At 33.1% G+C, this 16,836-nt stretch overlaps 1 protein-coding gene across 1 annotated transcript in view; it reads left to right on the top strand.

The window, feature by feature from the left end:
- Positions 1 to 16,836, top strand: part of ASCC3 (activating signal cointegrator 1 complex subunit 3) — a 249,751-nt gene that overhangs the window by 89,366 nt on the left and 143,549 nt on the right. Inside the window, exons 11-13 of the mRNA XM_030448254.1 lie at positions 1,848 to 2,012; positions 14,105 to 14,281; positions 15,894 to 15,965. Coding sequence (XP_030304114.1) covers positions 1,848 to 2,012; positions 14,105 to 14,281; positions 15,894 to 15,965 — 414 coding nt within the window. The remainder of the gene's footprint in view (positions 1 to 1,847; positions 2,013 to 14,104; positions 14,282 to 15,893; positions 15,966 to 16,836) is intronic.

The following is a 16,836-nucleotide window of genomic DNA, read 5'->3' on the forward strand; positions in this document are numbered from 1 at the left end:
GATGGTACTTGAGGTAATTGAATGTTCTGGTGGAAAGAAATACTCTTGCTCAAACCTGGACTAGCAGCTTTCATAAAGGGTTTATAAATTTCTGCCAGATCTCTGTGTCTGCTTTTATTAGCCAGGGACATTATTAATAATTACTTAGTATGTTAACCCTTTCTATTGTATAGATTCTGTGACAAGAATCTAGTTTTATTAATGTGTACTGTTTGTCAATCACACAGCGCCATGTTTGGAGGCCACCTGACCTGTCTCAGTGTTTTATTTTTTGTCAGCCTGGTATCTAGTCTTTATATTTCTTATTTCTGTTCTGACAGATGATAAGATTTTGTTTGTGAAGAAAATGTCATGGATCACATTTGGTTGAGTTGACATTATCTGGTTAAGTTTTAAATTGGATACTGGTAGTATCTGGTCAAGGGTTTTAATTAACTTCTGTTTTTAAGTATTTTACCATGGATGCTTACAATATTTGCTGAAGAGATTAAAACAGTTTTCTGTGTGTAAGCTTTTGTAGGGACTTATTAGGATAATATTTTCTACAGATGCATTATTTTCTATAAGGCTGAACTGTGTATTGCCTTAGTGTTTTCCTTCTGAACATCTAAAGCCCAATCATAAAACATGTTTATTATGAAAGAGCTGATAGGCATCAAATGCCTCTTTTCCTGTCTGATTGTAGACTCAGTTCTTATTTTTGATGTGAAGTATGGTTTCATCAAATACTAAATGTTAAAAATTGCTTATTATTCTTCATCTGTTTTTCTGTAAGTAGAATTGTTAAATATTATTGAGAAATAATTTGAAATAATTTGAAAATATTGAGAAATATCAATGTAACATTAAGAGTCAAAGGCCTTAATATATTAAAATAACCTTGTAATCAAAATCTGTCAGAAGAAACTATGTGTTTGGGGAAAAAGTTGGCAATTTACTTAAAAATATACTTTGTCAAATGAAGTTAATGTTGATAGAAATAATACTTGCAATTTAGAATTCCTGTTTTAAAAGCTCTATAATACACCTAGTTTGCTCATCTAGCATTTGTTACACCTTCCTCTTAGTCAGGAGAATTTTAAAAAGAGAAATACAAAGTGCCTTGTTATTTAGATCTTGTCACAAGTTGATCAGTTTGTTTATAAACATGAACAACTTACAGGTTCATGATCATTGGGCTATGTTTTCTTTCAATATCATGCCTATTTACCAAAGCTGTTATAAATTAACCCATTTTGCTAATTCTTAAAATTCTTCCATGACAGGTAGTTTAATTATAAAAAAGAGTTTCAGTCAAGATAATCAAGCAATCCCTATCTTCTTTTACTCATTAAAGCATTCGTTTTGCTCTAGGTATCACCTGAAGAATATTTGCCTGGTTACTAAACTTTTATATTGGGGCCTATAAAACAACAGAATCTGAACTTTCCTGTTTATTTTCTGAATTTTCCTGTTTATTTTCTGAGGGATTTCAATTGTGAAGTTACAGACAATAAAGTATGGAAGTTACCTTTTTCAGGACTGGTGGAAGTTGTTTAATCTGTTTTACCAGGTTAAAAACATTTAATCAGAGATAATTTTTCAGTGTTTAATTGTTTTAATGTGGAAAATGCACAGTAGCTTGAAGTTACTAGCTGATAGCTCCATGTGGTTTTTCCATAGGAATCCTACTAATGGCCATCCAGCACATGTGGATCTCTGTCTGCTTCATATATAAAATAAATAAAAATTCAAATAGCTTTGTAAAGTTCTACATTGCATTTACTGTGTTTTTATGAGTCTGAATATGGATTTTTTTTTAATTTTTTTTTTAAAAGCTTACTACTTCTTTTTTTGTGCTCTACTAGATGCTTGTGACTACTCCAGAGAAATGGGATGTGGTGACAAGAAAAAGTGTTGGTGATGTAGCTCTCTCTCAGCTGGTAAAGCTCTTGATTCTTGATGAAGTTCATCTGTTGCATGAAGACAGAGGACCAGTACTTGAAAGTATAGTAGCACGTACTTTACGTCAGGTAAGAGTGGAAAAAATCTTATTTTTGTCAAGAAAAGATAGATTCCAGTTTATAAGGAAAAATGTTTATACAATGAAATAAAAATGCAGTTTATAATTTCTTTTATAACTATTCTGGACTAATTATGAAGAAAAATTGTCTTCTACATTCTCTTCTGTATTGTATGAGCTATCAAATTCCTAGGGTGCATAATTTATCACAGAGCTTTTTATTTACATGTGATTTCTTTACTTAATGCACTTACTGTACAACTAACAGCAAAATGGAACATTTTAAAACAAATAATAATCAGGTTTATAGTTTAGTATAATAAAAATTAAGTGTTTTCTTACCAGAACTGCTGATTTTGAATTAATATTTTTCCTAAGGTACTTTTTTTTTAATTTATACCTTCTGTCGAGGTAGAACTTTCAGCACTGCTGAAAAAACTCAGTATAATTCTTCCTTTAGTAAAATTGGTTCTTTTTGAAAAAAAAAAAACACAAACTTCAGTGATACTTTCTGAATACCAGGCTTTGAAATGCCAAACGGAGAAAAGGATGAATATATGAGAGTTTTTTCTTAAATCTCATATAAAAGAAGGATTCAGAGTTATACACAAAATAACATTGTTCTCAATGGTGAGATCTGCATTTATAAGAAATGTGTAAAATTTTGGGGTGAATAAGAAGGATTCAATTAGGATAAATAAATAATAATAATAATGAGAGGATAGAATGCCTCTTAATTTTTCTTTTTGTCAAGCAGAGCAAAACTATGTCCATACGTGTAAGCTGTAACAAATTAAAAATAAAGTCAATTGCTACTGGTATGGGTCCATTTGAAGCATGTTAAGTGTTTAAAGCCTTTTAGATTTCAAGATGCTTTTTTCTTGGTGAGCTGCACTAACCTTGCTAAGGCTCTGTGAATCTGATTCCAGCTCCTCTAAGAACAAAATAAAATGAGTGTGTGCTGTAATCTAGTACAGAAAGTTCCTGTATAAAGAAAAATAGAAATTATAATTCCTTAGGAGAAGCTAAACTTGGAAAGATATTTTCTTTTTATGGAGAACAGGACTTTGTAAATGTTTTGACTTCCTCAGGGACACTAAAGCTTGGCCTGTTTTACGTTGTATTTTTTTCTAAAATGGAATTAATGAGCTTGTTTTCCTTAGGTGTCTTTAAAGTAAAGCATCTCAGATTTTTGCATTGACCACAATGGTTGTTGTCTTCATGCCAGTTTGCAAGAGTCATTCAATATGATTTTTAGTGAGGCTTTTAAGGTGGGCTTCAGCTGCACCAGGGAGATCTCTAGAGCCATTTTATCTGCTCTACATTTATTCAGGTTAGCATGTTGTTTCTGCTTCCTTTGGACACAAATACCCAGAAGATCCTTTCCCGTTGTGTCTCTCAAACTTGTGCAGCCAACTTACTGAATGTAAAATCTGAGGCAATTATGTCTTGGGTACTGAATCCTACCCTTAGTGCATTTATTGTAATATAGCACTATCTTGCTTCAGTACTTACTTTAAAAATAGTTCTCTAGGGTGCTTTAATCTTCTAGGATTTCAAGGTTTGTTTTACTTACCAGGTTGGAATTGAATTCATGTGGAATTGAAGCTACACAGTTGTAACCCTTTCTTAATGAAAAACTTGGGAAGAAAAACAATATCCCAATTTTGAAAGTATCTAACTTACTATCTTTCTGAAAACCTTATTTACTTTAAGTTGATAGGAAAGGCCACAATGAATCTTTACAAGAAGGGAGTTAAAGAAAGAGAAAATTTACCTTATAGAAGTATATTTTAAAAACCTCACAGCTAAACAGAAAACAAAACTACTTATAGAAATATATAGAATTATGCATTAGAAAACTGTTCCAGCCTCCTAGAGAGACTGTGAACAAAGAAGCAGGTGATGTTTTGTACAAATGTTTTAGCTTTTTAATATGGGTTTTTAAAAAGGTTAGTTTTTAACATTACACTGATTATGGAAGCTTCTGAGCCTGCAAGCACAACTCTGTGAAGATTGCAGTATACATCCATAACAAATTGTGAAATTACTGGAACTTCTATTTGGTGACTAAAAAAGAGTATTTTCAGCAGTATTTTACTAGAGTTCAGTGAAAATACTATTACAGATGTTTTAAGTGTAAAAATATCACGCTTAATAATGTTTTATTTATATTTTGCAAAGAAAAAATATTTAGTTACACTTTTTTTGCTCCGTTCCCTGCTCAAAGGTCTGTTTTCTGCATTTTAATCCAATTAATAAATGTCCCTGAAGCAGAAACTAAACCCAAGATATTCAGCCCATTCCTGGAGAATATCCTTCTGACTTCAGTGATGCTGTATGAAGTGTTAAGCTCAGTCATTCTGAAAGTAGTCCTAGAGCATATTTTTTATTGATATTTGTAGAACCATCCTACTTGTTAAATATTCATTCACAGAGGAGGAAAGATTAATTTTTAGGTTCTTAAAAAACAACAACAAAAAATAATTTGCAACATCAATCTAAAACATCCCAATGTCAATTACACTGATGCAGTTACTACTGCTAAAATCAATTACCTGATTCATATACTGGTTTAAGACATCCGAAACATTGACTAGTTCCTAATTTGTAGTATAGGGATTAAAAAAGTGTTTAGACAAGTAATTTAAAGAAAAACCCATTGCAGATTAATAATCACTAGATAAGACTGGGGGCTGTAGTAATGGGGGGCTCTGCTGACAAGTATTGACATTTCCTCAGTTTCTATTCTGTCCCCTTAGGCCACTGTGGGAGTTTTGGTCGAACCTGGAACAGTCATTTCTTATATCCCACTTTTAGAACGGTGATAACTTCCTTTCAGTACTGTTTCAGCCTTTTTAATAAATCACTAATAGCTACTCTAGTAAAGTATAGTTTCATCTGGATCATACTTCCCTACCTTGTATATGAGACTATGACACAATGTCATTATTCCTGTGCAGATCAAGATATATGATGTAGTGTCATTTTACATTTTACATGTCTTTTACATTTACAGGGCTTTTTATCCTGTCTTACATAAAAACATTTCTGTTCTTTTGTTAGTGTTGTTTTGTTTAAAATGGTAGAAAGCAGGCAATGAAATTTTTTTTCTTTCTTTCTTTTTTTGGTGTTCTAAAGAATTAGTGTTCAGTTACATACTTGGGCCTTCAACTGCCAGAAAAGTAATCACCACCTTTGTGACTGATTGACAATTTATTTATTCTTTCAGTAAACAAGATATCAAGAAAAAGTAAACATTAGTGAAACATTCTAACAAACTTCCTTATAGTAAGTTTGTAACACCTTTAATAACTTTTTTTAAGATGTTAAAAGAATCCCTCTTTTTTATCATCCTTGTTTTGGAAAATGGGAAAAACAGATCTTGTGAGAGGCTGAGACTTCACTCTGTGGATCAGATGGTATCTAGCTAATAGCTAATGACAATATCCATATGCAGTACTTCATTCTTAGCACTGCTGAGCAGGGAACTCAGGAACTTAATTTTTCATCTAAGAATTAATCTTCTAGATTACAAGCTAAGAAATGCTTTTGCCTAATTTGCTGTGTATCTTGCCTTTAGTGTAGATCTGAATTTTTATTTCTTGGTTTGGTTTGGTTTTGGGTTTTTTTCCTGGTCTTAAGAAATAGTTTTCAGCTACCTACTTGGACCTACATCTCTGCTGTGCAGAAAACAATGTTTTGAGATCAGTAATCATATGCTTTACAAATACAATTATCAAAGTATCATGAAGTAGCTTGTGTTGCAAGGGGTCTTCAAGACCATCAGTATCCAACCTCCCTGCATGGGCAGGGACACCTTCTACTACACCAGGTTGCACCTCATCCAACCTGGCCTTAAACACATTCCAGGGAAGGGGCATCAATAACATCCCTAGGCAACATATTCCAATAACTTACTGCCCTCATGCTGAAGAATTTTTTCCTATTATCTAACCTAAGTTTATCTTCTTTCAGTTTAAGCTATAATAATATATTCTCAAATACATATATCCTCAATATATTCCCAATAATATATTCTGAAACCAGAAATATCCTGATCCATTAGCAGGTCAGTCCTAACGCTGACCTCAAAATACCTGGATACGTTTCCCCAGATGAACACTGAGTCACACCACTTACCGTAAGACTTTGACGTGTGCATTATAACCTATGGCATTTTTTAGAACCAGTTCTTTTTTTAAAACTAGAAGGAGCATATATATTGGAATTGCTGACATTTTTACTTATAGTGGAATGAACAGCATATTTGAGCATGTTTGCACTTTTCAAATTTGAGAGAATGTTTTTACAAGCGATTTAAATTGACTTTGCTAAACATTTTGGTAGAAAAATTGCTTTGAGCTCTTTTATATACTGTAGGTATAACATCAAATAACTTTTTTGGATGCCATTTATGGCTTTGATGTTTAAAGTTTCAGTCTAGAGCATAAAGCAGATGTAAAACTGAAATGCTGAAACTTTTTAATCAAAGTTTTCACACTTATGTAATGTCTGCTAAGCTTATTATCTTGAAAGAAAAAAGATTGTCTGCTTTTAAAGGACATTGAATTATTTTGTTATAATTATTCAGAGATTTTGATTACTTTTTTGCTATTTTATGGGTATTTTTTTTACAAAAAGCGTAGTGAATATATTATACTTCCATTTTGGTGCCTTCTCGGATTTATGTGATTGAGAAATCTTTTACTATGGATTTCTGTTATTTGCCATATTTTAGGGAACCGGAGGTCTCATTTTAGACACACAGATGTTATCATCATAGTCTCATTCTTCAAATGGAAGCTTCAGTTGCTTTTATGTTTTTGTATCAGATCAACCAAGTTACTATGTAAATGTTGGGTGGGACAGCACAGCAGGATGGAGGCAGTCCAGGAGGTTCCTGGAGTGCATTGAGGAGAAATTTCTCCTCCAGGTGATGAAGGAACCAATGAGGAAAACTGCTTTGCTGGACCTTATACCCACCCACAATGGAGGGACTCATTGGGGATGGGAAGGTCAAAGGCAGCTTTGGCTGCCATGAGTTGTAATTCTCCTTCCCATGGAAATGCCTATGTTGCCTTTCTGAGTTTTCTCTCCTTATGATGCCTTATCTAAGAAACTTCACTGTCATGTAGTTTTCCTTGCTTTTGGTTCATTTTTAGTGTCTCTAGTTCCTTATAATCTCCTCCACCTGTTTTTTTCTGTCCCTTTGTTTTCCGCTTCTACCTGTTTACTAGAAATCAGAGGCAAACAAATTCAGAGGTTTCTCACCCAAAGCCAAAAGCCTGTTATCAAATTAGGAATTTTTATCGGCTTTAAATCCCATTCGTAATTAAAAAAACCTGAGCAATTATTTAAAAATTCTAAAAAAAAAGTCAAGGCTTATAGCTAATGACCTAAAACCATCCAACTAGATCTGTATATCTTAGGTCTAATAGGAACTCTATCTCTTATATTTGTCTTCTGGGATTAGAATGGCATTGGCATTTCACTTGGTTCTTCATTTCTCCTCTTGAGTGACTGATTTTAATATTTTGTCTTTTTAGTGTTACTTATATAGGTTATTCAAGTTTCTTAGCATCTTCTGTTATAAGATGAACCAAGCAAGCTTACTGAAACCTTCTACCAGATTTTTCTTGTTTCCAATTATAGTGTTGTGGGGCCCTTTTTTGGTGAACTTTTTGTATTTGCAATTGTATTTTTAAAACATATCAACAAAACTTGCTATAGAACTCTTGTGTTAGTTTTGGTTTTGTCCTATGCAGAGTGTTTTCCTCCTATTAGTTCTGGGTTTTTTATACCTCTTAAGAATTGAATGTACTCAATTTGCTACCATGTCTTCTTCAGACCTTTCATTCCTTGCTTGTTCTTTAACTCCTCAGAACAACCTCATCATAGTTGCATGTTCACTTGTTGATATAAGAATATTTCCTGAGAATAGTGTCTTGTTTTGCAGCTGTGTACTGTTTTAGAATGGCCTAAATTAAAAGAAATTTAGTTTGACCACCAGCCTAGATTTATCTGTTTTGCTGATGCATACATAAATTATATTAATTTATGTCAGCCACCTGCTCTTCTTTTTACCATCTAGTTTTTATTTACTGCATATCACGGATAAAATTGTTGAATACAGGCTTAGAAAGCAATTAGAGGCATCAATTTTTAATTGCTGTTTTTCAATTATACATTCTCTTTAAAATTTGTCAGTTCATCAGCTTGGGATAAATTTAATATGTTTTCTAGATATTCTGCTATGATTTTTAATCAGCATGGTGTGCAGCTGTATGTCTAACACCGTATATGAGTCTAGATCTATTTTACTATCTTTCCTGGCAATGCTGTAGTTGTGTCAAAATTATTTTTAAAGCAACTGATTATAACAAAATCTAATCTAAATTTGTTTGGAAAATGTTACATGCCAGCTATTTGAATTAATCTTCAGAAGCTTTTCTGTTACTTTTCATGGAAGTGATGTCAGGAAGTCATTTTGGATGTCATGTTTTATTATTGATATGTGAATATTTTTCCAGTTTTGTAATGTATTCTTGGAGTTTAAAAGTTAATGGAGATTGTCATATGATTTGTGTTATTTCATAACTGGTAAAGCAGTTACACCTTTTTTATGATTTGTGGAAGGGTTCGTGTTTCTTTTTGTTTCTTTGGAAACAAAACAGTAACCTTAGCATGAAAAGGCAAACTGTCATTCAAGAAAAATTTACATGGCCCTGTGCAGGGCATAGAAATATCTTAATAGGTATATTCAAAATGTCATTTCCTTAAGCTAAGTGTTGTATATTTAGTATTTAGCTGGGGGAAAATAATATGGCTTTTAATAGTGCTTTCTGCATGATTACATTTTTTCACTACCTCCAGATTTTTAAATATGTTCTAAATGGAGGACTGAGATCAGAGTATTTTCAGGGTTCATTGGAAGGAGAGTAAAACTCATTTATAAAATTACTTAACTAGATAGTTGCCTAGTAACAAATGCATTCTATGCAGTGTGCTTGAGTTGTAGATAACGTCCTATGTAGAATCTTCAAAACAGTATTAGAAATTGCATTTTTACTATGGATTTCTGATTCTGGAATTTTACTGGATTCTCCATTTTTCTTCCTAAAATTAGTAATCATCACCTTTGTGACTGATTGACAACTTCTTAATTCTTTCATTAGAGAGTAAACAAGATATCAAGAAAAAGTAAACACTAGTGAAACATTCTAACAAACTTCCTTCTTAGTAAGTTTCTAACACCTTTAATAACTTTTTTTTTGTAATGTTATAAGAATTCCTCTTTTTTTTCTTTTTTTCCTCCTTGTTTTGGAAAATGGGAAAAACAGATCTTGTGAGAGGCTGAGACTTCAAACCACTCTGTGGATCAAGTGGTATCTAACTAATAGCTAACGAGACTATCTATATGTAGTACTTCATTCTTAGCACTGCTGAGCAGGGAACTCAGGAACTTAAATTTTCATCTAAGAATTCATCTTCCAGACTACAAAGTAAGAAATGGTTTTGTCTAATTTGCTGTGTATCTTGCCTTTAGTGTAGATCAGAAGGGCACACAGACTGACTGTAGAGGGCGTGTTGAAGTGATCCTGGGTCATCTGAATATCAGATTAATTCTTAGCCAATAGATAATTCTTCAAAGAGGAAAATATGTAAACTTGTCTGCTTCACTTAATTCCGTGGTAGAGCTGAACAATCAGGGCTATGCTTTCCAGCTTGATTGTAATTCATTCTGTGGATGTGATATTTTTAATACATGGAAATGGGAAGACTGCCAAGATCACAAAGTTCAGGAAGAACTTTAGAAGTCAGATAAAAGAGTATCTCTATGCATACTCTGTGCTCTCAAGTGGCGGCTGCAATGTAATGAGATGATATGCAAATCCTAAAACCTATTAGGAAGAAAATGATCCTGCTGTGATCAATTTACAATCCAGAGAGGCACTTCCCATACCTGACCCTTTATAATTTACAATATAAACGCAGATGATGCTCGAGTGTGGAAATAGGTACTAGATAGCTATATTGTGGTTTTCTGTGTACATGGAATCTCAAGGTATGATAATTGGTGTTCAGCAAACATCCACAGTGAATATGCTGTCAATTCTCCGCATACTATCGTGGATGCTTTTGGGTTAGATACAATAATTAGATATGCCAATTAAATATAGTTATGGTGATTTTATTTCTCCCAGTATAACATCAAATCTATAAAATATAGTAAAGCTTTTCAAAGCACATGACATGATGTGCAAATACTGTGACAGTTCAGTTTGTTCAAGGAGAGCCTTGTAAATTCCAAACGGTGCTTTTATTTTTACTGAGATAATTAAACACATGAAAATTAAAATGTTTGAGACTTAGTGCCAGTAGTGAAGAAAATGCATTTAGCTGCAAACCTACCACTTGCTATTGGTAGGGAATGTAAACAGAAAATTTTGTCACTCAGAATGTCTTTTCAGTAATATTTACTGCAAATTGGGGAAAAGACTCTGTGTTCATAGTGTCGTGTATATGAGGGCATAATCTCTAATTGGGACTTCTAGGACCAAATATTAAGTGATCCTGGAGATGAAAAATATTACTGTTTGAATGGAATTTACAAAGGGCATCTACACACTTCCAAGACTTGATTTCCCTTAGAAGCGTCTGAGAGCAAAAGATATTGGTGCTTGGCTTTCAATGAGAAGTCAGAAAACTTAAACTTCACTTAAAAAATTGATGCAGAAAACTGTATTCTAAAAATGTATTAGCATTCTAAAAAACATTTTGAGAAACAAAGTCTGTAGTGGTTGGATAAATGAATCATAGATAAATAATCTAATCACAATTATGATCACAGAGAAAATACAATAATAAGTTGTCTTATGGTTGTGTATTCAGGTAATTATGGTTTTCTAACTTTGTTACAGCTTGAGTCACTGCCATTTGTATATTGTTCTGAATAAACAAACCCATTCTGTGTTTGTGAGGATGAGAAAACAGTGTTTTAATTACATTCTCAATTTTATGTCAGCATAAATAATTGGGATACTTGTTATGATACATTTCGTCTTTTGGGTAAATATGCCTTTTTTTGTTTCTTCATGATTTTTAATACATATTGATTATTGGTATTATGTGTTGCTAAGTGGGTATAAAAGTAAAAAGATGGTTAAAAATAATTTGGTTTGTTGGGATGGCCATGAGAGAAGGTAAAGAAATTGTTGGAATTTGAAGTCTTAATAGCCTTTAGTTAATTATGAAAACTAACAAAATGTTACTATAAAGTGAAAGGCATCATTGCCTGATTTCTCATAACTCTCTGACTTGATTTTTGTGGCTTTATTAATAGAGAAGTAATTGTCCAAATAATTTTTCAATTTTAGATTTATAAATTGAAAATATTATGGAGGTGCTCTATACATATGCACAAATAGATGTGAAGTGTAAAATATGCAAAAATATATTTTGTTTTAAAATTTGCTAAAATACATTTTGTATTAAAACCTGCTATGCATATTAGTAATTTAATTACTTGCCTGCATTAACTCTGCTGCAGTTTTCATGTGGAGCTGTAACTCAGGGTTTTCAAACAGCTTCTTAACTCCAGGGCTCACTGCCAGATCAGTGAAGTTAAATGGATTCTTCTTACAAAAGTTTTCAAAGTGGCAAATCTCAGTAAACTGTAACTCTCCTCTAGGCATTGTTTATATTTTGAAAGAAACCTCTGAACAAATGGCTTACAGTTAAGCTCTGTAAAAAATCATACTTCCATGCTTATTGTGCAGAGTTCGTCTTAATTGGTTAAATACTTTCTTACCTTCAGAGGGAACTGAGCAGATTTTCAAACTAGTGATTTCAGGAATCTCTTAGGAAATTTGAAAGCTACTGTTACTGAATTTTCTAAACTCAAATAATGTTTTCCAGATTTGAGCTCAGTTATCCTCTCAGATACCTCCTGTGTACTTAGCAGAGGATCGTGGACAAAGTACATGATAAATATATGAACAAATAGTTACTATTCTTACAGATTTATGTTTGGTTTGGTTTAAAGTGTATAAATCCTAAGTAAATTAAACATTTGTACCAGATATTGGCAGCAGTGTGTGTGTGTGGGGGGGGACTCCAGTGTGGCCTCTCTGAGGATGCAGCTGGTTCCAGCTGACCTCCCCTCCGGGGAACGGCTGATTCCCACAGAAAATGGGACTCAAGAAAGTGGCACCTCAAGGAAAGTGTGTTTAAGAAAGGGTGAAAACACTGTGTAATAGTTGAGTGAAAGATTGGGGTGAGAAAAAAAAAAAAAGTGTGAGAAACAACCCCGTAGACAACGTCAGTTCAGGTGGTGCTCCATGGGACCAAAGCAAAAAAACACCTTCCTCCCTCCCCCCTTTCCAAAAGCCCTCCAAAAACCAAACTACAAAAACCAACCAAACAAAACCAACCAAACAAAAAAAACCCAACAAAAGAACCCCACCAGAAACAATAAGAATGACCAAAAAACCTGCCTCAAAATCGTCAGAACTGTGTGGTGTAGGTTGATTTATAGCCTTTAGGTCATCACGTAATCCAGCTATAAAAAAAGATGTGTAAGAAATTATAATTCTTCTTTGGACTCTTAAAGGTGAATGCTGGTTCCTTGCAGACAAAGACTCTTGAAAATGAAATCTCCCATTTGTCTTGGTCATCTCAAAATTTCATTTACATTTAATAGGAAAGGGCATTCCTTTGCAAAGCTGATCTTTGCTCTTACACAAAAGGGTAAAAAATCAGGTCTTCAATGTCATTTAGTTGGTTGGATCCACCATTTAATCATTTACATTTTCATTTTGGACATGTCCATTACCAGGCAAGGTAGTAATTTACTTTGTTTATTTGATGTCTGTGGAGTTGGAGGTGGTGGTTTCTTTTGGGATTTGGTTTATTGTTTTGATGCACTTGTTATTCACCAGGTCTGTGATATAGTATGATGTAATTTATCTTACTTGAGAATGTTTTCCATGTACTTTTTTTTTTTTTTTTAATTCTTAATTCATCTGCTTTACTTATAGAGCACTTCCTGTCACTTTACCTCAAACACCTAAGGGATTCAAAATTTGTATGCTAAGTAAAACCTCATATTGTTTTAAACAGGACTTAGGCAGATAGAAGTTACCAGCCTTGCTCATCATGAGACATGCATGAATTTGAGAAGTTGAAAACCTCACATATGGATTCAGTTATAGTGTCTAAAAGCCTTTTGATGAAAATTACTGTGAACTTTGCTTCTAAATTATTATGCTAGTAAGAAAGTTGTGAGCCAGCCTACATAACTGTTCATATTTAAAAGGAAATGGGACATCTTTTCCATACTTCTCTCATTCAAGTCTTTTGGCTAGTTTCACACTTTTTGAAAATTACCTTGAAATGCTTCTAATTTGCAGGTTTTATATGGAAAAAAGTATTTCATTGTAAAGCACTATTTCTGTCCCATAGTGAATGAGAAGGCACGTAATGCAAACATCTGGTAAATTGAAAAAAAAAAAGAAAAGAAAATAGAAAAAAATGTTACAGAGCGACTTCTTGATATTCAAGTATCTTCAGCTCAGCAGAAGCACTGATTCATAGTGGAGAAATGCAGATGGTAATGAACTAGAATAGATTGCCCAAGAGAGTTGTGGAAAGGTCTAAGCAAAAGCCAAGATTGAGGAATGACATGAATTGCATTCTTCTTCCTTTTCAGAATTGTAGTGTGATTTGGACTAAGGAATGAATGAAACCAAATTATCTGTCCTACTTTTGCCTATAAATTAGACTACCCATTCTTAACAAAGCCAGTTTTACTTCTGTTATTCTTCTATGTCAGTTAATGACTGCTAACCTTTGAAGGGCAGAATACAATAAGATAGCAAAGATGAATAAGCAAGATTTGATGGAATTGCAGAGTTCTCTGGTTTCTTCAGTACAGGGTAATCACTGAGTCACATCTATTGTTCACCTTTTGTAGAAAATATTAAATGCTTCTTTCACATTACTGTTTTATAAGGGATGTTTTAAAACTCTGTTCTTGATTTCTTGGCTGATAACCCTTGGATCATTTTCACATTTTCTGGTTTGTTTTTTTTTTTATAGGTTGAATCTACACAAAGTATGATTAGGATTCTGGGCCTTTCAGCTACATTGCCCAATTACCTTGATGTTGCTACATTTCTGCACGTCAACCCCTTCATTGGACTGTTCTACTTCGATGGCCGTTTCCGACCTGTACCACTGGGGCAAACCTTTATAGGAATTAAGACAACCAATAAGGTAAAGAATTATGAATGCCAAGGGAAGGGTTGCTGTTTGTTTCGATTATGCTTCACGTGTATATATGTAGGGAGTACTGGTTTATTATTGTGCAGGTGTTTTGTGCAGCATTTTTTTTCCCTGTAAAGGGAATGAGTAATGAAAGGTGCTTTAAGAAACACGTTTCTTCATACAGTAGTTGTAAATAGGCCTTGTTGTAATTGTATCTAATAATATCTAGCTTTGCAGTGAGTCCACTTTACAGGTAAGTTTAATATAAGGAGAAACTATCACCCTCAATTGCAGAGTCACTGTAGCAGCTGCTTATTCTGAGTTTCTAGTTTCAGTTTTCCATTTTGCTAGAAGCACCGGTGCTTCTTGCTTGACTGTAAGGATGCATGAGGGGTGTGGAAAGAAAAATATTAATTTATCAAATCCAGAGAGATATAAATTAATATGACATGCATTAATACTGGTAGGATACAAGTTATTGACTAAAACCTTAGCATGCTAAGCCATTAGTTAACAGATGTGCGCATCTGATGGAAAACACGTTAAAGTAGTTGCTACATAAGGATCTTTATTCTTTGTGCTCGTTTTTGAGGACTTAAGGCCATAGTCAGGCATAATGTTCTTATTAAAATCCTAAGTGAAGTGCATCTTCACATGCAGATCATAATTCTTCTTTTAATACAGGAGTTTATACAAACATTTTTCTGGAAGATTTCCCATGCATCTCAGTAGGTGATAAAACATATAAATATATAGCTCAACTGTTAGAAAAATCATATTCTGCTATGATTCAGTATAATAAAAAATAAAACATTTTCAATCTTTTTTTTTTTTTTTAATAAAATGGACATTGTCTTTCTTACAAGATTATATAAGTAACTCATTCCATCTGCAGTGCAGGGAAAAAACTTATTTTACAGCTGTAGGGAGCCATTTCAAGCCTATACACACAAGAATAGTTTACCATATGGTGCTTACCACACTTTGCATATTTTAACCTTCATTAATTGTTTCAAATACCTTCACTGTTATTTGCTGTTTTGTTTTGTTTTTTTTTTTAAATCTGTTCTTGATACTTGATTTGAATATTTAGCCACTGTATGGTGAAGAAAAAGGGAAAACTCCATTTCTTCATACTCAGTTTTTAAGATATTTCTGATTTTAAAATCTAAGTAGTATTCAAATTATCCTATAAAGTTTGAAATTATAAAGAAAAACTAAACAGTAAGTTTCCTAAAAACCAAAAAAAAAAAAAATGAGGTTGTAGATGGTCTGATATGCAAGTACCTGGAAGATAGGAGCAATGGTTTTGGTAATAATGCAACCAGGAATTTGTCTTTTTGCTTTTCAGAAGAATGTCATTGCAGCAGTCATAGAGTAAAAAAATACATTTTGCAATCAAGATACTGCACTTTATAGCAAATGAAATGTAAAAGTAGTAAATCTCTTTGAGAAAGGATTTTATTCAGAATACCACGTCTGTCAAATTATTGCCAATATCAACATCCCTCTGTTCTATATGAGAGGAGAAAAGCAATTTAAGAATACCCAGAATCAAAAGCAGTTCTTGCTGATATAGAAAGGTAGAAAGGCTTTTAATAGGGGACATGTTTTTTTTCAGGTGCAGCAGCTCAATCATATGGATGAAGTGTGTTATGAAAATGTGCTGAAGCAAATAATGGCTGGACACCAGGTATTTATTTTTTGTTTTGCTTTGAGAACACATAATAGAAATAAAAACATTAGTTTTGGTCATCATAATGGTATATCAGGAAATATTTTGTAATTTATTATTATTATTATTATTATTATTATTATTATTATTATTATTATTTTGACATATGTCACTTCAGATGTCACCTCTAATCTTGAAAACACTTTACAGAAACAGCATGCAAAAAAATCTAAATTGGCTGAAAAATGGTAGTTGCTAGCTAAAGTGAAAATTCCTGGTACTGTATATATTCCTTAAAGTAATTAATGTATATATATATATATGTCACTTTTTTAAAATGACAAGGCAAAGTAGTTCAGTATTTTAGAGATCTTAGACAGTTTCATTTAACAATTAACTACAGAAAAAATATACAACTTGATTATTTTTCTTAGCCTTTCCTGTATCTTTCTAATTCTAGTATCTCCTATTACAGATGAGGGATGAGAATTATGCAGAGTGGTGCAGAATAGCTCAGCCTCTGTCATTTGAAATATACTGAAGTTTGGGGTTTTTTTTACTTTTTAAAGGAAGGAATCCTTCATTTTGCTTTACAATAGATGTTTCTGCAGTGAATTTTCTATTTTGATACTCCCCTCTGCTATGACCATGGGCTTACCTCATTTGTCAGAATTCTTTGTCATTGTCCTCCTGAATCACCCCTTGCAATGTCAGTTTTTTGGTTAGAACTTTGCAGATGCAGCACTGTGAGGAGCAGTAGTTATAGCAGGTATGGCACCTGTTTGGGACAGGAACAAATGCTATTGCAAGGTGATCCTTGAAGAGGCTTTTCACCATGTCATATACCTATAAAACAGTCACATTGAGCATTGCATGTTTCCCCTTTTTA

Source organism: Calypte anna, chromosome 3 (assembly GCF_003957555.1).
Source record: "Calypte anna isolate BGI_N300 chromosome 3, bCalAnn1_v1.p, whole genome shotgun sequence".
In the NCBI taxonomy this organism is placed as follows: Eukaryota; Metazoa; Chordata; class Aves; order Apodiformes; family Trochilidae; genus Calypte; species Calypte anna.